Source organism: Myripristis murdjan, chromosome 23 (genome assembly GCF_902150065.1).
Source record: "Myripristis murdjan chromosome 23, fMyrMur1.1, whole genome shotgun sequence".
NCBI lineage: Eukaryota > Metazoa > Chordata > Actinopteri > Holocentriformes > Holocentridae > Myripristis > Myripristis murdjan.
The window spans coordinates 2,926,472-2,952,987 of NC_044002.1; the positions used below are offsets into that span (position 1 = coordinate 2,926,472).

Genomic DNA, 26,516 nt, shown 5'->3' on the forward strand with positions numbered 1-26,516 from the left:
GTGACCGGACCACAGCGGAAGAGGATTTGGCAGAAGGGGTAAGGAAATAAACAAAATATATATCTGCTCTATAACTGATTTTTTATCGGACTAACTTCTGTTTTTCGCCATTTGTATCACGTAGTTGGAGGTGTAACTGTACACGCGGTTGTTTAACACGCTGAACACCCAGCCAGCTGACATTATGCCTCATGAATTGTCTTGTTTGAGTTTCGATGTCACAGTCATCCATGTCCGCCGTCGGGAAAGTGAAATTGTGTCACGCCGCGGAGCTCATACTAGTTACCTGTAATATTTGACAGTATTTAGCCAGCTAGCGGGTCGGGTCATTGCTAACCAGCTGTTAGCCTTGATACGCTGTCGATATTCACAGCGGTTCCTGGCTTTAAAGCACCAGTGTGGGCTCAGTCACGGTGTGGCAGCTGTGAACTTTTTGTTATTACACAGTGGATAACCGGAGGAGCAGTTTGGCTTATATTAATAAATGTTTGTCACGGTTACACTAGCACAGTAAATTTCTTCACTATAAACGGTTGGTGTGAGGCCTGAGGGGGGGGGGATTTCCCACCGACACGCCGTGACGTCACGCCGAAAGAGGAGCCAAGCAGTCTGCAGTGACAACAACACAGAGGTGCTGCACGTTATCTGCACTATAGAAACTATACAGTGCCCTATAGACAGGCCTGTGTTGGGTAATGTCCAAGACTGGGTTGGGTGGTGCCAGCAGATAAGTTCTGAATAATGCTGTTGTCAAGGAAGGCCCTAAGTTTCTCTGTATGAGACGTGGCTGTTTTAATTGCTTGTGGAAACACTGAAGGCATCCAAAGACAAGCCAAGGAGTGCTGTCACACAAGGGTGGGGTGAAAAATGGATTCACTTAAGTATTCTGTTTTGTATGATTTCCTTAAATGACTGAATCGATTTAAAGTAAAGATGTTGGTATCATATGAAACTCGATGACCTAAGGAATCTGTTTGCACCAGCGACGGGACGAAATAGTGTTCCAAAGTTAGGCTAAATTTTGGCGAGGGAAAATCTGACATGGTCATTTTCTCAAAGGGGTCCCTTGACCTCTGACCTCAAGATATCTGAGCATACATCAGCAGGTGCAGAAGCAGAGCGTCCTGCATCATGAAGGACCCCACCCAGCTTTCAAACTGTTTGAGTTCCTCCCCTCTGGCAGAAGGCTGAGGAGCATTAAAGGCAAAACATCGAGGCGAAAACGCAGCTTTTACCCGGAGGCTGTGAGAATCATGAGCTCTGTGCCTCTCTAGCCAGCCCTGCACTTTTTCTATTGTCTCTGTGCAGCTCTGCTCTTGCCATGCTGCCTGTTTTAACCATTATATCACTCATTTATTTTTATATTTATCTTAGCTTAGTGGGGCAGTTATTAATGTATTGTTTAGTATTGTTCTTAATTTATTGTTTAGTATTGTTTTTGTGTGCTGCTGAATCTGGGTGCAAATTTTGCTCTTATGTGTTATGAGTAAGAATGACAATAAACAAACCTGAATCTGAAATTGGGCTGAAGGATATATTGTTATCATATCATTATCCATATGAACATATGAAAATATCAGTATCTCAAAAGGCAATGATATGGATGATGTCAAACTTAGGGTTAGGGGCTAGCCTAGGACACTGATTGGTCTGTTCCAGTGGGTGTTGTTTGTGCTGTTTTTTGAAGAATGCTTAACTTTCACTGTTGCAGCACTTATAAAGTGTGAACCCAGTCATAATGTATCATTATGTATGTATTGAGATACTTGGCATAAATATTAAGGTATGAAATTTTGTCCATATCATGCAGCCCTAGTTCTCTGGGCAACCACAGCTCTCCCCTTTGCAGACGTGCCCACCTTCTGCTAATCCCATGCAGTTTGGGCCACAAACCCTGCAGTGTTCTTGTGGCCTGTTGTAAAATGGTGTGTGTGTGCAGACTGGGGCCTAAACAGTCTTGGAGTTGCATCAGTTGGCTTTGACTGGAAAGCTGAGACTCTTGTGGATTCAGTGAGCCACATTTAATTCATGTGTGATGATGTTGGCCCCCATAGCAGCCATTTCACTGCAGGCAGAGCATTTTTGGAGCTTGATATCACTGTGTAAAATGACCTATGGTGACCTCTAGGATAATCACAGCCTCATGAAACTTTACAGCCACAAACTAGAGGATAATTAAAAAAAAAAACAGGAATCACAATAAATCATAATATCGAATTGCAATACTTGTGGAATCGCAATACATTTTGAATCGGCACCTGAGTATCGTGATAGTTTCAATGAACATATCGTCCTAGTCCTATCCCACACTGAAATCAGCAGTCTGTGGTGTTCCTGGAGTTACTTTGCTTTCTCTCAGCCTGCCTCATCATCTTCAACCTCAGTCAGCGATTTCCTGGGCTTCCCAGAATGCTTATGGGAGTGGAGCCCTTACTCAAAACGCATCTTGTGGCTGTATTGCAGTCTGGTCTATTGAGGATGCTGCTGGTAGTAACTTGCATCTCTGCCACTTCTATGATGGATTTCTTGTTGGTATAGTTTTAGGAAGGGCTATGCCTACCACTGTGTCACCAACTTAAGATGACACTCTGTTAAAGGGGCAGTTTACCCGTTTTGTTAAATTTGTTATTATTTCAGGGGGGAAGTGAAATAATATTACATCTTTCAAATGGGCCCAACTATCTTTTTCCTCTCCCTAAAGCTACACCAACTGCATGTATGGAAGCAATATAATCTCAGGAAAAGTCACTGAACTGCAGAACAAGATAGGACCACCACATCTGTGTCAGTCGGTCACTTGATATTTACATTTGATATGACAAGGGTACAGGCTTTGCGGTGTTGAATATCCTAAATACATTGGTTACATCATTGAAAGCTGGCTGCTTTTTACTCACTGAGAATTGCATGGGAAAATTCAGTGCTTGTTACAGCTATTAACAACAATATTAATAATAAATTCCTAGAAGCAGTACAGAACATTACCCATTTGATCAAACTTGGCACAGATATAAGCCTGTGTTTGTCTGTGCCTCCTTGCTGTTTTTGGGGAAATTTCAGCATTGCAGCAGCCAAAGTAATAGGATATAACAACACAACTTCATTTTAAAAATAAGGTATCAAATGCCTGGGAAATGATAAAAGCAAGAATTGAAGCACTTGTGGGGTTATGTAAGCATCCTTGGTTATGCTTAGTTCAGTGCTGTAGCTGAGTGGTTGCCATGTTACTGATGTGCCGCTCCTCTGCCTGCAGGAGCAGTGAAGCCGTCAGCATGCAGAGCACCACAAACTACCTGTGGCTCATATCAGACCTTCTGGGCCAGGGGGCCACAGCTAACGTATACCGCGGAAGACACAAGGTAAGTAAACCACCAGCTTTAGCTAGAGGAGGTGTTACACGGTCAAAGGTCACCGAGCAGCTGCAGTCACCGAGACAATGACAGTTTAAAACCCATAAGTGCTGCTGTGTTTTTGAGTTGGTGTTGTTGGCTCCTCAGGATGTGGGAAACCACACCGTCAAAACCTTGGCCTTGCATTCACACTGCAAGACGACTTGTGAACTGCTGCAGGCTGTGCGAGAGGCTCCTATTGCATCACGTCTAGTGGTCTGCAGCTGCACAGTTCACCTTTCATGAAATCATTTGGATGATTAATACCGTTGCCAAGAGCCAGTGAGATGGCAGAGATAACCATAGACCCCTGTCACAGCAGCCACGTTGACATGAAACAGTAGGTAAACACAGGTGGTACAAATGACATTAATAAAGGCTCTTTTCCACAGAAGTGTACCAGAGCCTTTACTTCCAGGGCCCTGGCTCTGTTAGACCTGGGCGGTGGTCCAGTAATGTTTTTTTGCTTAGGAAGATTTCAAACTGAGTGAAATGACGTGGAAGTATGTAAGTGGCAGCCATGATGAGAGCTGCTCCAGTTCTCTAACTGTTAAGGCAAGGTGCTTCAATGCTTCTGTCCCTATCTCCTTTAGTTTAGGATGCACTGGAGCATCCTTTACAAAACAAAACGTTAGAATGCTGTCCTGTAATTCCGGGCAGCAGCAACATTTTAAGTGACACACCATTCAACCGTTCACATTTCAGGGTGTTCACTGACATATGTGGTGGTTCTTATTAAGGCTTATAATCATCATAATCAGAATATTGCCCATAACACAGAAGTCTGTCTTTAACCAAAAAAAAAATAATAATAATAATAATAAAAAAATAATAATAATACAACAGGTGTCAGATGTTTTTGGCCAGATGATGTTTTTCTTTCAACATGTTTGAAACTTGACAGTGATGATATTGCAGTAGTAGATTTGTAAGCCTGACATTTTATTTTCATACAATCATACCCATTAGGATTCATGGATAAATATGAGTGGACAGGAGGCATGTGAGCCACCATTCTTTTTTTTTTTGTTTGTTTGTTTGTTTGTTTGTTTTTTGATTATTGGACCGCACCCCTGAATGGAATGGAACCTTAATTAATGTCAACAATAACATCTGTGTTTACCTGCTGTTTCATGTTAAAATGGCTGTAAAATGGATAAGATATAACTTCTGAAAGTATTTTCATCCATTTGGCACTTGCCAGGCTAATGCCACATTCATATGGTATTTACCATAAGTACAAACCTACAACTTGTAAACAGCATTCATATCAACATCCAACTCATAATTAGAACTAGGAATCTCATATTTTTCTGAAAGCGCTGACATATCCAACTAGGGGTAAATACTAAAATGGAGGTATCTGGGAAATGGCAACAGTTAAACATAAATAAATCCACATTTGCCTCTACTTATATCATGCATTGTTTTTAACTATCAAACCAGTTCTGTCTGTCATCAAACTGATCATATTTTGTTAGATTAACAGTTTAATAGTGTTACCTTTTGATGTAGACTCAAAGAACTATAACATTAGTTAATTGTACTTTTCCACTGATGTGAACTCTTGCAAGTCCTACTGACCCCTATGTCCCTTCCCATATGACATGAACAAGGCATAAACTATTGTTGATACTTGATATAGTTGAAATTAAATCACATTAGTAGGGAATAAGGAATTGCATAAATCTGTCTGGATATGGACAGGCAATGACTGTGAAAAATGTCCAGCTGTGGCCATCTTTCTTGTTTTGTATCCTCAAGTTTACTTCAAGTTTACAAAAATTGAAATTCAGTTTTCTCAAACTCATCGTTAACAGTTCAGATTGAGCTCTCTCAGGTACACACCCTGGAACTTAGGAAAAGCAAACAAGCAAATATCCAATCCAACAGCAATCCATTAGCCAGTTTTGATAGTAGCAAATGTAAGACAAATTCACATTCATGTGATTCAAATACAGTTTCCATTGTCTGAAGTTTTTACCATACCCAGGGAAATGAAGTGAATTTAGTTTGCTGCAGCCGGAGTTATATATTTGTTACAACATGACTGTTTTGCTGATGTGCCAGTTAAAATAAGGAACTTTAAGACAGGATGTTTGAGACTGTTGATAAGGCTGTAGAGTGATGTTTTGCACTCCAGAGAAGAGTAGAACGCATGGGGGATTTGAATGGCAGTCACATGTGGGGTTACGTAGTTTCATTGGCTCAGGTAGCCAGGGGCCACTTCTCAGCTCAGATGAATCAGTGGGAATCCCCCTGAAGCCCTCTGGCAGTCCCTCATGGGGTCATCCATGATTGCTCAGTCGTATATCATCCATGACGTACTACCTTTCACATTTTTGGACTTTCAGCTAAACATGAAGCAATAAAGTATTGATTTCACTGTGATTTGTACTCTTCACGAACAAAAATAATGCACAAAACATGAGCTGGCTTGTAGCTTAGTTACATATACCACCACTTTGGAGATAAGTATTTTAAAACTGACTATATGATAGTAGCTACAGGGGCCCCAGATTGATATTGTCCATTGCTCAGGTGGTGATGAAAGCCATCTCCACGTCAAACAAATGGGTGTTTAATAACTAGGGTTAAATACTAGCTTGTGACCACATCAGGGCATTCATGCCCCCTCCCCCTGCCTTTCCTCTCTATCCACTGTTTTCATTAAATCTGCACTAGATAACATTTTATGTAAAGGACATTCATCTTTTCAGCGTAAATTGCAATGAGCACCCCAAACCCAACAATTGGGACACTGTCGATTCACTTTGTTTACCCAAATGTAATTCTCGTGGTGGGTTCAAAAAAATACGCTGACGAAGACAGAATGACTGTCAAAACTTTGGTTCCTGTAACATTTCAACAGTCAGTCACTTCAGTGCTTTAAGTTTGCGTCCTGTTCTTTTTGCATTTCCTCCCTTTGGGTACTGGAAGATAATCTGATCATCACAGGAAGTGACAAATCAAAAAACTCCCCCTTTTGTTTCAGCCCCTCAGACTCAGAAACAATTATGGTTTTTGAATGAGTTCATTTTTTTGGATTCTTAGGATCAAGGTGTTAACTGGCAAACAGGCCCACGATAGAAGAGTGGAACCATTGTGAAGCAGGTGTCGCCAAAATTCAGCCCCAGTCTGCTGGTTTGCTGGTCGTTGAGGAGTTCATAATACTTCTCCATATTACCCCATCCAGCACCATCTTTGCCAACTCTTCAACCATTTGAGATGCAGTTGGCTTTTTCTAGCAGTAACTTCCATCTTTTCCTGAAATTCAGGAGATGTCCAAACTGAAAGTTATAGTTTTGGTTCTGGCAGATCACAACAGGCTCTTTGGCAGGCTCTCATCTTTTCCTGTAGAATAAAATACGCCCACTCTTGTTGTCATGGTTCCCACTTCAGGTCCAACAATTTTTTGGTTCCAGCTGAGAAAGAACCTTTCAGGTTCCAAATCAATGTATGTTTGGTCGAAATGCACAGAACGCTTCAAAATAAGGTTTCTGAACTAAACCAGAATGTAACCAGTTCGTTGTCGTGGTCCAAGAAGCCTCGACCTCTTTGTGTTTTTTTGGAGCTTTTCTTTTTACCAATGAGAGAGAGAAATTGATAGATGAGAAGACAATGCAGCAACAAGACATAATGTGTTTTGCATAAAGGGGTGGGGACTTTTCCTTTTTCCCAAATGGAAAAAATGACTGGCTCTCGCTGGGGCTGTTACTATTGCTCCACCCGCACAAAGAACCCACAGGTCAAGTTAATGAGTTGACGTCCCTTCTCCAGGGCTTATTGAAAGGCATCCAGACAAACACAGCTAACTGAAGTAGAGGTAGATGTGGCAGGTAGAAGGAAAGTGGACATACCAAAAAAAGGAAAAATACAGCACTTCATCACAAAATAACTCATGGAATGCACTGAACATCACAAATCAATATCTAACAGTGTAAAAGTATGCGAGGGTTGATATTTTTTCTTTAAGAGTGAAATCCATACTTCTCCCTGAGCTGTCCAAGCAGTGTTAGATGTTTTTCCCTTCTTATCACTTTAGTATTGTTTGGTATGACCCATACAGTGCCCGTTAAAATGTGTGAAATTGTTAGCGTATACACATGTTTTGCGTGCAAAAGCTCACATGGAAATGTTCTGGGCTCAATGAGGTCAAAGCGACATTTAATGCATATGGATTAGGCCCAGATTTGACATAGCTCAATAGTCCAATATGATGAGAATGCTGTTCTGCAGAGCAGCTTGTTATTACCACTACCCTATTACTACTACAGATTTCTGTGCTCAGTATCTTCACTGATTTAATTGTTACACATTATGGTAACATTGATTCATTTGTTTTGTGTAATGAATTTTTTTTTTTATCATTCTTTTTATTTAAAATAAGTCAGTCAGCATTTTATGTGGCTGTTAATATTCTTTTTATTTATTAGTTGTGACATACCTTGTAATTTGGCTTTAGATATGAGCTACAAACTAATCACTGTTACATTTCTAAGATATCATTCGATGGTTTAGTTCCATGTGATGAATTCATTATATGGATTGTATAAAGAGCGTCTGTTGTGGCTGTTGGAGAAAACAACACAGTGGGTGAAATGGCACTTTTTATTTCCCAATTGGTTGATTGACAGGCGTAAAGGCGTGGAGCAGGCAGATAAATTGATATGGCTGTGTCTTCATACATTTATGGAGTGGGAGTTGGAGTGGAAAAGAGGCTCATGCACTATATGTTCTTAATCCTGAGTTTTATAGAACACAACAATGCACATGCATGGCTTTATATTAATAAGTCAAAAAGAATACTTATGCATATTTCTGGCTTTGTGTGTACACACAGTTGTAGTGATGAATGTACAGAGTTTTATGCATCTGGCTCCTAGAATGTTCAGGGTTGGGAAAAAAGTACTCAGGGTTTTAGCCGTGACAGGACAACACAGCAACAATATAATGTCAGGATCACCACTACATCACTATCATAGGAGCATCACTCGTAAACATACAGTGTACATGCCAGATCACGTCTCCACTCCGATAACAACTACAGCGTGCACGTGCTTACATTAAGAGCTCCACCTTTCGTGGTCTGTCAACAATGTTAATAACATTCTAAAACTGATTTTTGCCACTTTTGAACCATAAATACTCATAGTTGATACAGCTCTGTGGAGAGTCCTCAGCAAGTTCGAAGTCAGTCAGATTTGCAGCTGCAGGATCGTGCCACACTGAGATACATACAGACAGAGATTTCTCCATTTATAGTTAAAAGCATCAGAGTCGGTAAGCATCAACATGCTTTGTGTAGTTTACTGACATCACCTTCCAGGATTTCTGGGTATTAAAGTTCAAATTCTTCAAACAGTTACCTCTTGCTGCTTTCTACAGCCGCCAACATGCAAAGTTCACTTCTAAGGAGGCATTTCTTGGAACAGTATTAAAAAAATATGGAGAGACTGGCGTTCTCTATTTGGAAACCTAAAACGTTGAGGTTTGATTCCACGGATCACCAACCAGAGCAGTGGTGTCAATGTGTTTGTTTTATTCCTCTTTCCACATCCCACAGATTAGACACCATCCTCGGTTTCTTTTGTTCATCCAAAAGATTGAAAACCCCACGCTAACTCTTGGCTGTGAACTCCCCTCTCTAGGGGAATTTCCCACAGCTTTACACTTACATTTGAAGTGTGAAGATGGGTCTGAACCTGATCTTGTGTTTTTATTTTGTCTGCATGGATTTCAAAATGAAACGGATCATACATCTTATATGAAGTTACGAAACACTAGATTTGTCTGCCTCTTTGAAAGTCACCACAGCTCATAAAATGGCACAGAGGCTTTAGAAGTCTGGATAACCAGGGAATATTAAATTAATTCAATCATTTTCTGGTGTTGAGAAGTTTTACAAGTCTTGAAAAGTATGCAAAAACATTCAGCTTTTCACTTTGTATCCCATGCTAGAAAACAGGGGACCTCTATGCAGTGAAAGTGTTTAACAACCTGAGTTTCCTGCGGCCTCTCGACGTCCAGATGAGAGAGTTTGAGGTTCTGAAGAAACTCAACCACAAGAACATTGTCAAGCTCTTTGCTGTGGAGGAGGAGGTCAGTAGTTCTAATTTCTAATCTTTGCGCACATATATACATATATATATATATATATACATATTTACACATATGTAAATTATATATTTATATGTATATATGTGTGTGTGTGTGTGTGTGTGTGTGTGTGTGTGTGTGTGTGTGTGTATATATTCACACACACACACACACACATACATACATACAGGTGCTTTTAGAATATTTTTGAAAGAAAGAAATTACTGTAATTAGACCATCACCAATAAGTCTGGCAACTCTACCAGCCTTTGTACGAAGGTGATCAAATTTTTGCACGCATGTGTAATTCACCACAGTTTGAGACTATTAACTTCCAGTCACCTGGTTCTTTCCCCAGTCCAACACTCGCCACAAGGTCCTGGTGATGGAGTATTGCCCCTGTGGAAGTCTCTACACTGTGCTGGAGGAATCCTCCAATGCCTATGGATTACCGGAGGATGAGTTCCTTATTGTTTTGCAGGATGTGGGTGAGGGAGTGTTTTGACAACCCGATAAATGACATAGTGTACCTGTCACCACTTTGTTATATTATGTGTGATAACTGATTTACTTTGCCTGTGTTGCGTAATAGATGATGTTGCCATCCACAAAAACAGTGCTGACAGCCTCATTCGTAAAAATCCGGTGGCAGTGTATGATGTGCTCTGTGTGTGTTTTTTTTCCCCACCAAAAATGCTTCACTTAAAGCAAAACTAAACTTTGGTAGCGTGATGAGTTGTATAGTTCCCTGGGCATGATTTGAGTCCACATGGAAGAAATATCCTCATTAGTTGCTCTGTGCTCCCCTGGGCTGCTAATCCACAATACTGGATTTGTGTTGCATAGTGGATCCATTCAGTTCCATAGTGTGGCAAAACAGGTTACAAAATAACACTTTTACAGCACATAAATGAATGTAAACAAAGGAGATTATGCCTATATAAAAAATAAGTCCTGGTACCCATTTTTGTGTCACTACAAGTATTTGTTCAAATGCAATTAAGTACTATCGGCAGACAGCGTCTGCAGGAAACTTACTCAGAGTCACTCAGTGTGTGGCAGAGTAACTTAGTTACCACACACTGAGTGACTGAGTAAGTTTCCTGCAGATGCTATCGGATCTGCTTTCAAATTCAAATAGGAAAAAAAATAAGTAAAAGAGCTGTTAAATTTCCTCAAAAAATGGGGAGCGGGACTTTTTGTTTTTTTTATTTGGCATAATTCACTTTGTTCATGTTCATTTATGTTCTAAAAGTGTTATTTTTGCAGCTTTTTTGCCTCGTTATGGAAGTGAGTGGAGAGACAGGACAATATAGTATGGCTGGTTTAGCAGCACACTGTAGCAAATAATGAGGATGTTTCACCACCATATGGACTCGTGCAAGTAAGGTTAAAAAACAAGGTCAACTGGACTTGATAGTAGGTTTTTTGAAGACGTTTCGCTTCTTCTCCAAGAAGCTTCTTCAGTTCTGACTGACTGACACGAAATGTCTTCAAAAAACCTACTATCATAACTATATAGTTTATTGATTTATGTTTTGAGTAAATTTGAAATTTCTGGAGGGACTGCAATAACTTGTCATGTCCTTCAAACAGTCATATCTAATTTTGACTCAGAAGTTAAGAAGTGCTTCAGCATTAACTGTTGTCCACTATCATTTTCAGTGGCAGGGATGAATCACCTGAGAGAATATGGCATTGTGCATCGTGATATCAAACCTGGGAACATCATGCGAGTGATTGGAGAGGATGGCCGATCGATATACAAGCTGACAGACTTTGGTGCTGCCAGAGAGCTGGAGGATGATGAACAGTTTGTCTCTCTTTATGGCACTGAGGAATACCTGGTAAGCAGCACACTGAACTGGAGCGGTGTCAGTTATAGTCCTTCGATTTGATCTCACACTCACCACCACACTTTCTTTTGTTGCTGTGACAGGTGTATCAGCTCTTTCTTGCTCCATGACCAAGTTTCCCTCAAAGTTTGCCATGTTATATAAATCTGTTTGGAAGTTATGCACCTGTTCTTGATAGACCGCACCCACTGCCACTCATTTTGGACAGGCATCGTAATCAGCTCTTTCTTGCCCCATCACCAAGCTTTCCACAAAATCTTGCCATGTTACTATGTAACTTTGTGATTGGCGACACCCATCACCACACCGCCTTTTGACCAATCAGCATGTACAATTAGCCAGTTCTTAGCCCATGACTAGCCTTTCCACAAAGTTTGTGCAAATCTCTCATAACTTTTTGAGAGATCCTGCTAACAGACAAACAGACAGAACTGGGTGAAAACATAAACCCATCCAACTCCATAGGCAAAGGCAGTAATTTTTAAAGGAAGTAAGAATGACCTCAGTGTTCCAGCACTATAGGAGCTCTAATGGTGAATGCTGAGTCCCATTCTGTAATTCTTTTTCCTGCCTCAGTAAGTACCACTTAAGAGGCCTTGTGCAAGTAACTTAATCCCTGAAAGACTGAAGTGTTGAGCAGAAGAAGATTGCTTGTACTTGGCAGCTTCCACTGTGAATGTTTATGACTTCATGAATGTTTAGCAGGGTGTTGCTGCGCAGTAACTCTTGTACACATATTCCTTTTTAGCATCCTGACATGTATGAACGGGCTGTGCTAAGGAAGGACCATCAGAAGAAATATGGCGCCACAGTAGATCTGTGGAGCATTGGTGTCACCTTCTACCACGCCGCCACCGGAAGCCTCCCCTTCAGACCATTTGAAGGCCCGCGCAGGAATAAGGAAGTGATGTAAGAGCATGTTGTAATTCCTTTGATTTTTGTTGTGATTTTTGGTCAGCAGTAATATTGATATGGTTCAAACAGGCATGGAAAGAACAATTCAACAGTTGCCATGACGTTCCCGATGATAGCTGCAAGTCACCCTGGGTCTAATTGTTTTTTGGATGTCTGATGTGCTGCTTGAAGCTTGGGGACTTTTTTTGCCTGTTGGTGGTGCTATGATGGGCCAATCAGGTCTATATTCAAAATACCAGACACCAGTAACAAGAACTGTTACTCCCCCTCGTTTCATCCACAACATCCACAGCCGCATTACATAACCCACAAACCAGTAAGAGCAGGCTGTGGGAAAACAAGTTACTGAGGTAACTCTAGTCCTTTTGGACTCAAATGGTAGTCATTCAACCATAACTGACTCACTGTTTAGAAGAAAGTTGACATGAGACTGAGTAAGAAATGATAACATTTTTATTTTGAGCATGTTATAAGTGAGCGGTTTCTTCCTCTCAGGTATAAGATCATCACAGAGAAGCCTTCTGGAACCATCTCTGGCCAGCAGAAGTTTGAGAATGGGAAGATAGAGTGGAGCACAGAAATGCCTGTATCCTGCAGCCTGTCCAAGTAAGATCTCACAGCTCATCTCCATTAGATTATAGGGTCAGGGGACCAATTGCCTAGGCTTTTACTTTTTAAGTTTAAAGTTAAAGAATTCAATTTTTTTAATTGAAATAAATAATATATATATAATATATAACATGTAACATATATGGTACATGCATACATAATGGGGGTCACAATATGGCCAAACCTCCTCCTAGCCGCAATCTAGACACACAATGGTATTGACGTGTTATGACCAAAAGACAATCAAATTCCCCAAACAAATACTGTAATATGTGGGCATATACATTACATGCACACACAACATACATCCACACAGATAATGTAATATATAATTCACTCACACATGCATACACACAGCACATATTTGCTTTGAAGCTGAAAATGTATAGAGCTAGGCGAATGGGCCAAAACAAGGGGAAAAAAGAGTTTAATAATTCATCATCAGTATAATGAGGTCCACACTGGTCAGGACCAGTCTACCAGCCACAGGACCAGCACTGGGGGTGGTTGTGGCAAATTATTCGTTACACATAATTGATTTGTTGTTATCTAATCAACATGCTGAATAAATGACTCAACCAAAAAACCTTTTAAGGTCCATTAACAACATCCCAAGTAGAAATGCCTGCTGGTGATTTTTTTTTTTTTTTTTTTTTGTAATATATACATGGACCCACAATTCAACACAACTACAAAAAATTAAAAAGTCTTGATTTAAGTGAAAGAAAACCCAATGCATGGTGACCATATCTAGTTTTCAGTAGTGTAAGACTCCAAATAAGGGAAGTGGGTAGTTACATGCACATCAAAAAGCGAGGACAAGAAAGAAATGTGCAAATGTGCTAATATTTAAATTTCAGTGGAGAATTGGTATATACCAACAATGTCAACATAGAAAATAGGCAAAACAAAGATTCTGTGAGGTAAGAATAAGAAAAATGCTTATACCAAAGTGTTGCCACTTTTTCTTACATTACACTTTTAAGCCTTGATGGTCATTTTTATGTCACTCTCCTTGACAGACACCAGTATCATTTCTTAAAAATCAACCATATTGAAGCTGCACTCGGCCAGATTTGTATGTAAAAATACACCAATTTTATCTGCTGAAGTGCATACTGTCTACACTAGTTGGGACAGTGTAGATTCATCCTATTTGTTCAGATTAAATTCTGGTCTGGTATTGTACCTGGACGAAAATCAAAAGGCCACAAACTGGCTGGCATCTCAAATACCTACTTCTTGCTGTCGTTTGGAGCCACTAACATGCAAGGTTGTTATGCGCAGCTTTAAGCTTTGCAAAGCATTAAAAAACAAACTGCATTGTAAACTGAAGGTTGGTATGTAATCTTGTCCTTGGATGCCCTATGTCCAGAGGTTTACAGAGCCTGCTAACCCCGGTATTAGCCAACATCTTGGAAGCCGACCAGGAGAAGTGCTGGGGGTTTGACCAGTTTTTTGCTGAGACCAGTGACATTCTGCATCGCACAGTAGTTTATGTCTTCAGCCTTCAACAGGCCACACTGCACCACGTCTACATCCATGAATACAACACGTAAGTCATAACAACACATTTACTACAGTGTCTATGAGGCACTGCTGGCTGACTAAAGATGTTGCATGACTGTCTTAGAATAACCTGGTATGCTCATACTCTAATTATAAGAAACTTGGTTAAGATGCCTCATTTCTCCAAAATTTAACTGTTTATTGTGGGATGGGACTGTTTTCACTTTTGGCTTTTAACATCTGTCAGAGTCACACAGTGTTTTGATGTCAAAAAATATGGCAACAAGCGGTACATAGTATTACTGCTACCTTAATTATTTGGACCATCATCATCCATTGTTTCCCTTGTGTTAAAAGTAAGCTACTATTGCTCCATCAGAGATTCATGAGACAATATTCAATTTATGGGTTTGTTCATGGGAACATGGAGGCTCAATCACAGTTAATCAAAGGTTCATATAAAACTGAATACATTAAGTGTTTCATAGATTGTGCAACTGGTTAACTTAGTAAGTAACTAGTAACATTTCCATTGGAAGTGAAGGTTGTGTACTCCTAGTTATTTTGGCAGAATAACCTACTGTATGTATTTTCTCAAGCAGTTAGCTTCTGTCATTGGAAATAAGATGGAGACAGAGTATTAAAAGTTAACAATTCAGTCTTGATATCAGGCAACTAATCAGCTCCAGTTATACAGAATTCATTTCCACTCATTCAGCTGACATGAGGTGGGCATTCAGTTTTCCAGTGCCTTAGTACAGTTACCCTCAGATATTTTTAATATGGCAACAGCACCAGTGTCTACAGCTATAGGTTAGTTGGATGGTTATATTACACTCAGCTCAACTGTTCCACTGCTGCACACTATACAAATGTACTGGTAGTTATTGTATGTATGGTAGTTTGATAGTTTTTGTTTTTAAAGTGCACTTTTCACACCGCACAATATCTTGCTCAGAGGTGGCATCATAATTAGACTGAAATGTGTCTTGTTAATTGTCTGAAAAATGATGTTCTGACCCTTTCACAGAACTGAAAGCCATTAAAAAGCTTCAAGCTGGTCTGTTTAAAAGGGGCTCTAGTGATTTTTTTTTCAACGAGTCAGTTATAGATTCTAAACTCTGTGTGACCATGAAATGCAAATCATGAGAGAGTGTATTTGCAAAATATTTACTTCAGAAATCCACATAAACTTCTGACATTCTTGTTGGGTCAAAGAGGAGCTCGATCAACCACGAGAGCCTTATTCTGGAGTGCTCAGCCCAATAAACAATGTACATTAATGTACATTTTGGATATGCTACATCAAGGTAGCACATCCAAAAAAAGAGAAAAGAGAATGGCAGAGTACTAACTTACCACTTCAATTTAGGCCAAAAAGTGTCAGTGTTATTCTTACTGGGTCCTTGTTAAGTACATAATCAACTGGCGTCATTTCTGATTAATCTTGAATCTATTTGGTGAATCCATTTGTATGTTTCCCTGCCACATCCAAAATTACCACCATATCCTCAGCATACGCTGTCCGTTTGTTTTCACAATTCTCTACGCCATATCTCACTTGGAGTCATTATTGCCACTGCAAGTGGCAAAAGCACTATATGAAATATTAGCAGTGATAAAGGGCAGCCTTGTCTAGTTCCTCTTATTGCAGGAAAAATGGAGAAGTTACTTCTGTTTTTCCACTGCTACTACTGCATTACATTGCATCACATTAACGACTAAGTAGACTAATTGAGTGATCTACGAAAAATTTGGTGCATTGCTTTAACAATAAATAAAACAGAATATGGCCAATTAGCCAGATTACTGTCCATGCAAATACAGCCGTTGTAAAGCTGTTTTTCATTCATCCACAGGGCAACACTGTTCCAGGAGCTTCTGTCACGCAGGACAAGCATTCCCCCCCACAACCAGGAGCTACTGTATGAGGGCCGGCGCCTGGTACTGGACTCCAACCGCCAGGCCAAGAGCTTCCCTAGGACCTCAAGAGATAATCCCATCATGCTTGTTAGCCGCGAGTCAGTAACCACTGTTGGACTCATCTTCGAAGACCGTACGTAGCTGAGTATACTCATAGCAGGCCCTTATAAAGCATAAAAAGTCTTGGAAAAAATCGTTGGGTCTTAATGTAAGGATATAAAATGTTTACAAATGTCTTAAATACTTTAATTAGAGGTCTTATTAGAGATCCAAGTCCTGCTGAACTCAATTCTGACAGGACCTTTTTTCATCTTCACATTCATTGTAGTGCTCAGATTGCTCTTTTTCATTCTAATAGGCAATGAAATGATGTTAAAAAAGTCTAAGGCTTAACTTGATGGAACTTACAGACAGCAAGCTATATTTGTGCTCTGAGGTGGAGGCCAGAGGAAAGATGGAGAGAACCATTTAAATGACATTTAAATGAAGCCAAAGAGGAAAATCGTTGTTAACCCTCAGTATTCTTCTCCTTACAGCCAGTCCCCCTAAAGTGCAGCCTCGCTATGACCTGGACTTAGATGCCAGCTATGCAAAGGTACGGGGAATAAAAAATGACTGCTGAGTATCTTGACTGCTGTAAATTCAAAGAATAAGAACTAGTCCTGGCAAGGATATAAATTCATCAAAGAACTGGTTCTTCTGGAATTCCTGACAATTAGGATAGTGTCTATTGCTCAAACATTTGTAAATGAACAGAACATTTGGAAGTGGGGGTACAGAATGTGTGTGTGTATTTACATATAAATATACAAATACATATCCACTGAGCAGTTCAGTTGTGGGTTGAGTGCTTTGCACAAGAACAGATCAGCCATGGCTAGAGCGGGAGGTGAGAGGAATCAGTCAGAGAGAGATATCCTATTCTTCATTGCCAAAGACAGCTCACACAGTCAAACAACCAAAACCCAGGCTGAAGAGGGAATTTTTTTCACAAAAGGAAGTAGTTCAAGCAAGCAGTTAAATGTGAAAGCAGAGTGTGGATTTCACATCATCGGTCATCTTGCATATATCCTTTTCACGGTTGTAGGCGTATGGTGTGTGTGTGTGGGGGGGGGGGTATGTGTGGGAGTGGGAGTGACATGGAGGCAGGGAGGGAGTGGGGACTTTGTTGCTGTTGAAATGTTACCTGTATTCCTCTCATTCACCACACTTACCTACAGCAGCTTAAAACCACAACACTTTCAAACCACTGCATATCAGTGTTGCTAGTGTAACGTTTTAGCAAAACAGTATCAATGGCTAAATGTTACACCAGAGAGAATGAAAGCTTCTGTTCTTCCCTGTGAGGCTTTCAGATGACTCACCATAATCTAAGGAGATGAAGTCTTGCCTTTTTGGTTTTCCAGGAACATTTTGCATACGTGTTCTATGCATCTGCACGTGTCATGTGGCTTTTGTGGGCGGAGGAGAGTCAGTTACCACAGAAACTGATTCATATCAAGCAATAAATAGAAATCAAAATGTGAAAACAGTGCTGAACATGTAGGCGTTTTAATGAATAGAAATGGATTTAGCTTTCAGCGACAGAAAGAGCAGTTCTTAGATTTATTTAATTCATTCATCTGCACTAGATCTAATGGCTTAGTGGTCCATCATGCCCTTCAACTACGTAATTGGTGTGCTGTTGTGAATAATTTAGCAAATGGTCCATTGAATGATTCACAGCTCTACTTATGCCTACATGTGACCCCATGAAGCCAACCAGCACTAGACCAGTATATCAGTTTACCGATACTGGTCTTAAACTAAATATCAGATATTGTCCAGTCAGTTTTCCTGGATATAATGCAGTGTATTATCAAATTGTATGGATGCTATTATTATTATTAGTAGTAGTAGTAGTAGTAGTAGTATCACTATCATCACCATCATCATCATCATTATTCATGTCAGTCCAGTTACAAAAAATGTAATATACTGTTATCTCATGAAAATTTGAAACAAAAGACACTGAAAATGGATAAACAACATGTGAAATCCCTCTGGAGAGCATCCAAACAAATTCTTTGTTCACTGTGCCCTGATTTTATGTGTCCATATTATGTAAATATACCTGTTAAAATTGGAATTTGAAGGTGACCTGTTTTAATTTTTAGGGGCAAGAGACAGCTCCAAGTATGGATATTAGTCTTAAAAACACACATTGGTCTTAACGAAGCCTACAGAGAGAGGAAGTTGGACCACAGCCATTGACTGTTGTGAGACAGAAAAAAAGAGTGCAGTTCAGCCTTTTGACCATAAGGGGCAGTGCTGAACACTTGCTAAACAGAGTAAAATATATCGCAGTCAGTCGGGCTAAATGCTATAGAATGATCACTACATTTAATTCCAAGTACATCACAATAAACGGACATGAAAGCCATGGTTGTGAACGTTTGCCATTAGCACTAAGGCTGTGTGGTTCCAGAATCCAGTCATCTGAGCGCATAGAAATGTGTGTCTTCTTAACCAGTGTTTGGTCATTTGCATCACTGCATAGTAAAAAATTATTATCATTTAGAGAGCTGATTTTCTGGAAAAGTGCCATTGACCTCTGTTAATTTGACTGTTTAGCCCAGTTTTTAGTGCTCTGTGTCGCCCCCTGGAGGTGGCCTAACATTCTTGGAGGTGGAATATCTCCCTGTATACACTATCTCAGGTCGTACACTTATTGCAGCTCACATTCACTCACATCCACATTCTTGTTGTTTAGACCTTTGCAGGTGATGTCGGACACTTGTGGAAAACCTCAGAGTCCCTGCTAGTGTATCAGGAACTTGTACGCAAAGGAGTGCGTGGATTAATGTAAGTCTAAATAAGAGAGTGTGCTAACAAAGTGTGGCATCAACAGGTCTGGTGTGTATGTATGTGTGGGTATTTATGTGATTGGTGGACATGTAAAATAGACTAAAATAAGGCTATAGAGTGTGTGAAAAGGTGATGAAGGTGAAGAAGAAAGTCACTGTCCTTAAAATAGTATGATAAGGCTGAACGTTTGTAGAAATCAAGGTACCTGGGTAGCTTTTTTGACTTCTTTTCATTTGTCTTGACTTAAAGATGCAACAATTCAGATATCTGTTCCCCTGTAGCAGTAAATTACCATAATGTCTATGTTAGGAGGAGATAAACTCTACCAGTGCTGATCGCCTGGAGATGTCATACATACCAAATGCCATTTTAACTTTGTTTTGACATCGACTGTTTGGTTTCAGGTATAGTGCATTTGTTTTCACAAATTTGGAAGTTGATTATGTTCTACCTGGCCAAACACAACACCTTGTTAAGTGGGAAATATAGGAAGGTTAGTCACTATAAAAACACCATCTCTTTTCTCACTCTTTGCACCAACCTCTCCATGCTTCCATTGGTCCAGTGAGCTTATGAAGGAGGACTACAGTGAGATCATGCACAAGAAGTCAGAGGTCATTCATCTGTGTAACTACTGCACCCAGATACTGGAGAAGACAGAACAACTGTGAGTCATATCATTTACCAGTGCGAGCCAAAAAATTGTAAGGCACAAATTCTCCAGGGGGGTTGTTAAAGGTTCTCCTATTGTGGTTTAATATGATGAACTAATGTGTCTGGCAGGTTTGGAGTGTTGATGCAGTCCAACATGCTGTCTTCAGAGTATGATGAGATCTCAGACATGCACAAGAAGATACTGAGAGTGAGTACTCGCCTCCCTTTCTTTTCTTCAGCCTGTTGATCATACTGTTGCACATGCAGTATGTAGTACAAAAAAATGATGTCATACACTCTACCTCATAATGTATACATACATCGCAGTGGGTGGGAAACTTTTGCCTCCAGAGCAGGCCAAGTTCACACAGGTGTGGATTGAGCAAGGAGCTGGAAATGTTCCACACAGATCTTGATCCAGGCTGACTCAACGGTCCCTGCAGATTCTTTAGTGGAACATTCATTCTCATTTCACATCAAAACCACTCACTCTGAAGGTTTTGACATCTGTCTGAATTAAAGTCACTGTCATCTTACCGGGACCATCTTGAGACAATTCTGGAAGTTTTTAGTTTTAGTTAGAAGTGTTCCTGCCCTGCAGCGATGTTTACGTGTGCTGTGATATTCCAAGAACATTGTCTACTCCACCCAACACCAGCAGCCTGTTGACACCAGGTACGATGGGTCCATGGGTTCTAACCTGCTAACCTGAAACCCAGCATGTGGTCTTACTGGAGCCTGTCTACTTTAAGCTCCATCACGTTGTGCATTTTAAGAGCCCCATTTACACATTATTGTGTATTTGTGGTCAGACCTTAAACATAAATCAGTCTAGCCATTTTCCTTTGATAATGATGTTTCTCATCAGTAATTGGAAGATTACAGCGATAAGGCTAATCCCAGTACAAGCTGTCTCAGTAAGCTTTAACACTGTTTAACATCCCAGGAGGTCATTGAAGTGTCCAACACCAATTATCATACCACATTCACAGTGGTTTAAAGCAGTGACTTATGGACTTTTTCGACTGCAAGAACTTACCGAGGTGTGCCGTGCTGTGTGGGCTATTTGATGGGTTCTCAAAGTGTTTCCCTGCTCAGTAGATGATACTGAAAGAAGGCACTAGCAGGGCCGTCTTGTTTGATGCAAGCAGTGTCTTGGCAACACTTCCATAAATATGCAAGTGTTGCAGCACAAAGCAGCCAGCTAAGAGCAAATGGCAAGACAAAGGAAACTGGAAGTTGTAGGGAGAATAAAGAATCTATCTTGAGTGCCTTGTGTGCACAGTACAGTACAGTCCTGTACAGTACAGTACAGGACGTAATGGCAAAACTGTCTCCTCACAGTAGCTATACTGACACAGCAGTGGCTGGAGGAGGCAGCTTTTTGTCTGCAGAGCGGGGGGAGAGACACCCACTGCTCGTGGGAGAAAGACACTGTAAAAAGTGTCAGAGGCTGATGTAATCTGTCAACAAGCAGCTAAGACCTGACCAAGAACTGTTTTGATGTGATTGATTTGGCTTTTAATTGAAATTTTACAGTATTTGATGGAAGCTTGACGTGGCCGTTAGAAACACTCAAAAATATATATTATTTATTATAGGAAAATATTATAGATCAATGATTAGAAATGAAATAATATTTTAAATCATTCAGTGCAGGTCCAGGTTCACCTTTGACAATGGAAAAGGGCCATGATATGTAGTGCAGCAGTAACTGAACCTGTCCATCCTGTCTGCACCCTGCATATATTCATGCGTTATTTACATATGACTCACTCAAGATGAAAAGTGTACCTTTTTTCACCGCTTTAAAAAATCATACAGTGTAATAGAATCTATATGTGTGGCTGCTGCAGATCTCCAGCTCCTTGGAGCCCATTGAGCGAACAACACAGGATATCAAGAGCAAGTTCCTGCCAGGCGGGCTATTGACCGACACCTGGACACAGCAAGTGGGCACACACCCAGAGGACCGCAAGTAAGAGTGTGTGTGTGTGTGTGTGGTTGATTTGCAATGCACTGAATAGCTGATACATTGAGATGTGAATATGTCAGGACCAAAGTTTAGCCATCCTTTGACCTTCGACCTCTCTTTTGTAGTGTGGAGAAAATCAAAGTGCTGCTGGATGCCATCACAGCCATCTACCAGCAGTTCAAGAAGGACAAAGCAGAGCGGCGTGAGTGTTCAGAAACAAGTGAAAACCAGCCTGGCCCTGGTTCCACATTTGCCAGCTACTAGCAGCTCTGCAAATAATGCAAGGAAATCGCATCAGTGTCTCATTTCTACAGCAAGGAAGTTAACGTTAATAGAAATTCAACAAGAACTGCTATGCTAATGTTCCATTCCATTGTCTGGTTCAACATGAGATTAAAGGATCATACAGGTGATTCTGTATGTTTAGTCTAACATCTACAAAATGTATAAACTTAACATAAATACTAATCTTCTCCCAAAACAAGCAGTCATATTTTAGTACTCTGACATTATTTTTCCTCCCTTTTGTCCAGCCATTGGTTTCCATTCATTCCACAATGATATGAAAATGAACTTTCAGAGACTTCAGACTTTCTTCACAGTAGTATTCCATCACCGTAATAAAGTCGGGATGGATTTTGATTATATGTTGTGTGGAGAAGTTGTAGTAAATTTGCTGAACATCCAGAATCACAGGTCAGGTCCTTTTAAAGCCACTTAGGAAGAAGTCCAGCAACGAATATGCAAAACCTAAATCAAACAATCTAATGTTGTAAAATGATGCAGTTTATTAGGAAAGCCAGCAACGTGAAATTAGCTTGCCTTTCATAAGCAACCAGAACTGTAGAGAAATGTGAAATGGAAAAATCCATATTTTAGTGCAGCTGCAGTAAAAAGTAACATCAGCTGGTGTGTAGAGGCCTACAGATGATTAAAACGATCTAATTTGTCCTTTGTCCTCCTGCTCTTTTGTATTAAGGTCTACCTTACAACGAGGAACAGATCCATAAATTTGACAAGTAAGATGACTATGATATTTGATGTGGATTTACAACAAATCACAATATCACACTACTTACCTTTAAACCTGAATGCATTTATCTAACCTTCCTGCATATATTCTCTATTACATTTTTCATCCTGTCTGACCCTGTGTGTATGTTCTCCACAGACAGAAGTTGGTGCTCCATGCCAGTAAGGCCAGATCTTTGTTCACAGAGGAGTGTGCAATGAAATATCGCCTCTTCATCTCCAAGAGCGAGGAGTGGATGAGGTGAACCATGTGCAAGTCTGTTCAGGCTCCATGAGGACGCTGGTCATTTCAGTCTGTCTTTTGGCGTCTGTGTGTTGACCTACAATAGCTGAATGCATGAGTGGCGTGTTGATCAGGATGTGAGCCCGGCTTGCTCTGATAACTCCATAGTGCTTAGCAACCCAGCGTGCCGTATCAGCACCGTGTTTGTGTTGCTCTCATGTTTGCAGGAAGGTGCATCTCGTGAGGAAGCAGCTGCTGACTCTGTCCGGTCAGCTGATCAGCATCGAGAAGGACGTCACCATGCTCATGGAGAAAGTCATCAAGGTGAACAAGCAGTGACCGCTGGCTGAGCTGGGAGCTGCGATCTCAGCTAAGAAGCCATCTACATCAGGGCTTTTCACACTTTTCATATTCATTTTCATGAAGCCTCAGAGGCCTAATTGAAGACATTTTGTCCTAAGAACCCTGATATTGGAAAAAGACATTTTGGTTTGTGTTACATCACTTAGCCCTTTGAAACCTGAGCAAGTTCACTTTCTTTCAAAAATATGGGGAAGAATCAAATAGCAAATTAGTAAAAAAAAAAAAAAAAAAAAAAGAGCAAAAAATGCCATAAAAAACTGCCACATAATTAAATTAGAAAAAAATTACCTGAACCAATTGCTAGGCAAATATGTAGAGTGAGATCTCCTAACAAAGATGAAGATGTGTTAAATTGTGTGTGTGTGTGTGTGTGTGTGTGTGTGTGTGTGTGTGTGTGTGTGTGTGTGTGCAGCTGCAGGAACAGCTGCCTCAGAAGGTGTCGCCCCTGGTCTCCAGTGGGATGAAGCCGCAGGCCTACCTGAGTCAGAACACACTGGTGGAGATGACCCTGGGGTGAGGACAGGACTGCTGTTTCCTCCTCATCATCCTCACGTCTGTCATTTCCTGTTTGACCCAATGAGATATGTGGCGTGTGAAGCTATTCTCTGTAGCATGTGATCAGCAACAAATCACAAGCAGGAGCCTGTCCTCTGTATTTTTTTTTTTTTTTTTGCCTTGCCGTACAATAAATTTTGCGTTCTCTCATAATAGTTTTGCATGCTCTTGCAATACTTTTGCATTAACTCACATTAACTTTCAACTTCCCTTCCTTCTGAGCAATATGTGTGTTTCCGCTCAGCTGCCCTCAGCACAGCGGTACAGCACCCCAGTATGGATCAGCTCCTTGAATTTGACTTTGAACTGGGCATTAATTCTGCTGATATAGTTCTACTGCTCAATAGGCACAGTAATGTGTTTAGTGAAAGGAAACTGAACAGAAACAGACATACAGCCCTGAGGGAACGGAATGCAAGTAGAAAAGTATTGCAAGAGAACGCAAAATTTATTGCGAGGGAACACACAAAAAAAAGAAAAACATGCCATGACCCCTCAGGGGCTCCGTAATGACATGTTTACAGTAATTATATCACAGTTATTTTGACATGAGTAGATTTATGATTAAAATGCTATACAAGGAGCTCTAAGCTGTCTGTTTGGCTGTTGAGCGCAGTGCTAATCCCAGACTGCCTTTCAGGATGAAGAAACTAAAGGAGGAGATGGAGGGAGTGGTGAAGGAGCTGGCAGAGAACAACCACTTCTTGGAGAGGTGACGCAGAAAAATGTCCACACTAATATGTCTACAACCAGAGTGCAGAGAAAACCACATTTTCACGTGCGACTGCCCTTTCCTTGTTGTTCACTGGTGTCTTCCTGCTCCCTGTCCAGATTTGGCACGCTGACGCTGGACGGAGGCTTAAGAAATGTCGACAGAATCTGAGACAAGCAGCTGCCTGAACTCCAGAGAGGACAAGTCTCCTCCAGATTGCCAATGTGTACATACTCTGTGTGTCTATGTTGTAAATACTGTGTCAACCTGTATAAGAAGTTTGCTTTTGTATCTACCTGCAGTTCCTGATTGGGTCAGTATGATCTGTTTATGAAGCTCAGCAGAGGAAGACCATGCAGATGTTGGACACTCAACACCAGAGCTCATTGCATTACTCTCTTCTTTTCAGTTCCTGGTCGGCTGTGTGGCAGATGTCAGGTCAGCTTGTCTCAGCTGTCTGATTCAGATGCCCTGAGATGCTCGGAAACATTCTTTCCATTATTTTTGTTACCAAAAGAATAGAGATAAATTGAACACTTTTATCAAATTCAATGTTAATATTATTTATTAGGCCCAGCAACAATCATTAATCAACTTTTCTGTTAGCTGGTCATATATATTCTGTACAAACCCAGTTGTTGGTTACCTTGCAGATTCCTGATTCCTCAGGTTTCTTGAGCCAGGCATTTGCAATGCAGGACAGTGTCTCTTGTGCAGAAATACCTCTTCAGCCATCTCTTCATCATGTGTTGCTCTATTAAACCTAACATTTTTGTTTTGTTAATAATCTGCATTCAAAATGGAACTTGACTGTTTGAAAAACCTGTAAATAAATATCATCGATAAAGTTGCCTGAATGTTTAGTGTGTAAACTGCTCATTCTTGGGATCCTCACGTAACTTGTAGGAGGCATTATAGGCAGTAGTCGAGTTGTAAAAAAAAAATCAGGGGGGATGGTCAATTTTTTTTACAGGGTGGATGATTTTGACCGTTTTTATTTCAGGGGGGATGCCATCCACCCTCATCCCCCCTCAACTCGAGTACTGATTATAGGACACCAAACCCTGAAGGACAAAGAATCCTATCTTAAAACCAAAAATGTGATAGTATATTAAAGGGCCACCACTTTGGAAAAATGTGATAGTTTCACTTCCCCCCAGCTGTTATGCAGGACAGTAGTGCTGCTCTTTATGCTCTTGCTCTTTATTTGGTTGCTAATCTTCCTGGGCTCAACGCAAAAACAACAGCAACAAAAACAAGCAGCAATTAAAATCACACTGTATCAATCAGTAATAAGGTAAAATAACTTGACATATGAAACAAAGATAGTAACCTACAATAAAAACAAAAACAATATACAGAAAGCAAAAAATATAAGTCATTCTGAGACGAAATACATAATTATATCTATAAGAAATTCATCTATTTTCAGTGTGTCTGATGTTGATGGAGCAGCTCTGCAGGGAAAAGCTGTCATACGATTGGCTCTTGGACATGGCATCACCAAATGACCGGGGCTCACATGACGATACCCATGACCAAAGCCAGTAAATTTTTTATCATAATATCACTGGGAGGTGTTATTCCAAACATCATTGTGAATGAATAACAGAGGACAGAGTTTTCATTTGGCCTCCACAGTTAGCCATGAGGATCGTTTATGCATTTTACACACATTAGTGCAGAAAGAACAATGAAGAATTTCTGGATGTTTCTCAGCAGCACTTGACCAAATTAAGGTGGTTATTTTTCAGAATGTTAGCTGGGGAGAAGTCCACCTCAATGGCAGGAGGCTAACAGTTAGCATTTGGAGCATCCAGCCAGTATCCAGCACTCAGTAACAATGAGAGGAAGA

At 40.4% G+C, this 26,516-nt stretch overlaps 1 protein-coding gene across 2 annotated transcripts; it reads left to right on the forward strand.

Moving 5' to 3' along the window:
* On the forward strand, nucleotides 1-25,518 carry tbk1 (TANK-binding kinase 1). Of its 2 annotated transcripts, none has more exons than XM_030045483.1 (21): nucleotides 1-38; nucleotides 3,254-3,359; nucleotides 9,351-9,491; nucleotides 9,847-9,976; nucleotides 11,154-11,335; nucleotides 12,093-12,253; nucleotides 12,755-12,865; nucleotides 14,244-14,423; nucleotides 16,237-16,433; nucleotides 16,837-16,895; nucleotides 19,053-19,144; nucleotides 19,713-19,814; nucleotides 19,931-20,009; nucleotides 21,658-21,779; nucleotides 21,902-21,978; nucleotides 22,756-22,795; nucleotides 22,948-23,049; nucleotides 23,259-23,355; nucleotides 23,807-23,907; nucleotides 24,590-24,661; nucleotides 24,781-25,518. In XM_030045483.1, the coding sequence occupies exons 2-21, from the start codon at nucleotides 3,273-3,275 to the stop codon at nucleotides 24,830-24,832; spliced, it is 2,184 nt and encodes a 727-aa protein (XP_029901343.1). In that variant the 5' UTR covers nucleotides 1-38; nucleotides 3,254-3,272; the 3' UTR covers nucleotides 24,833-25,518. The 2 variants fall into 2 exon arrangements, with proteins under 2 accessions (XP_029901343.1, XP_029901344.1); XM_030045484.1 differs by lacking the exon at nucleotides 1-38 and adding an exon at nucleotides 171-631.
* Nucleotides 25,519-26,516: the final 998 nt, after the last annotated feature.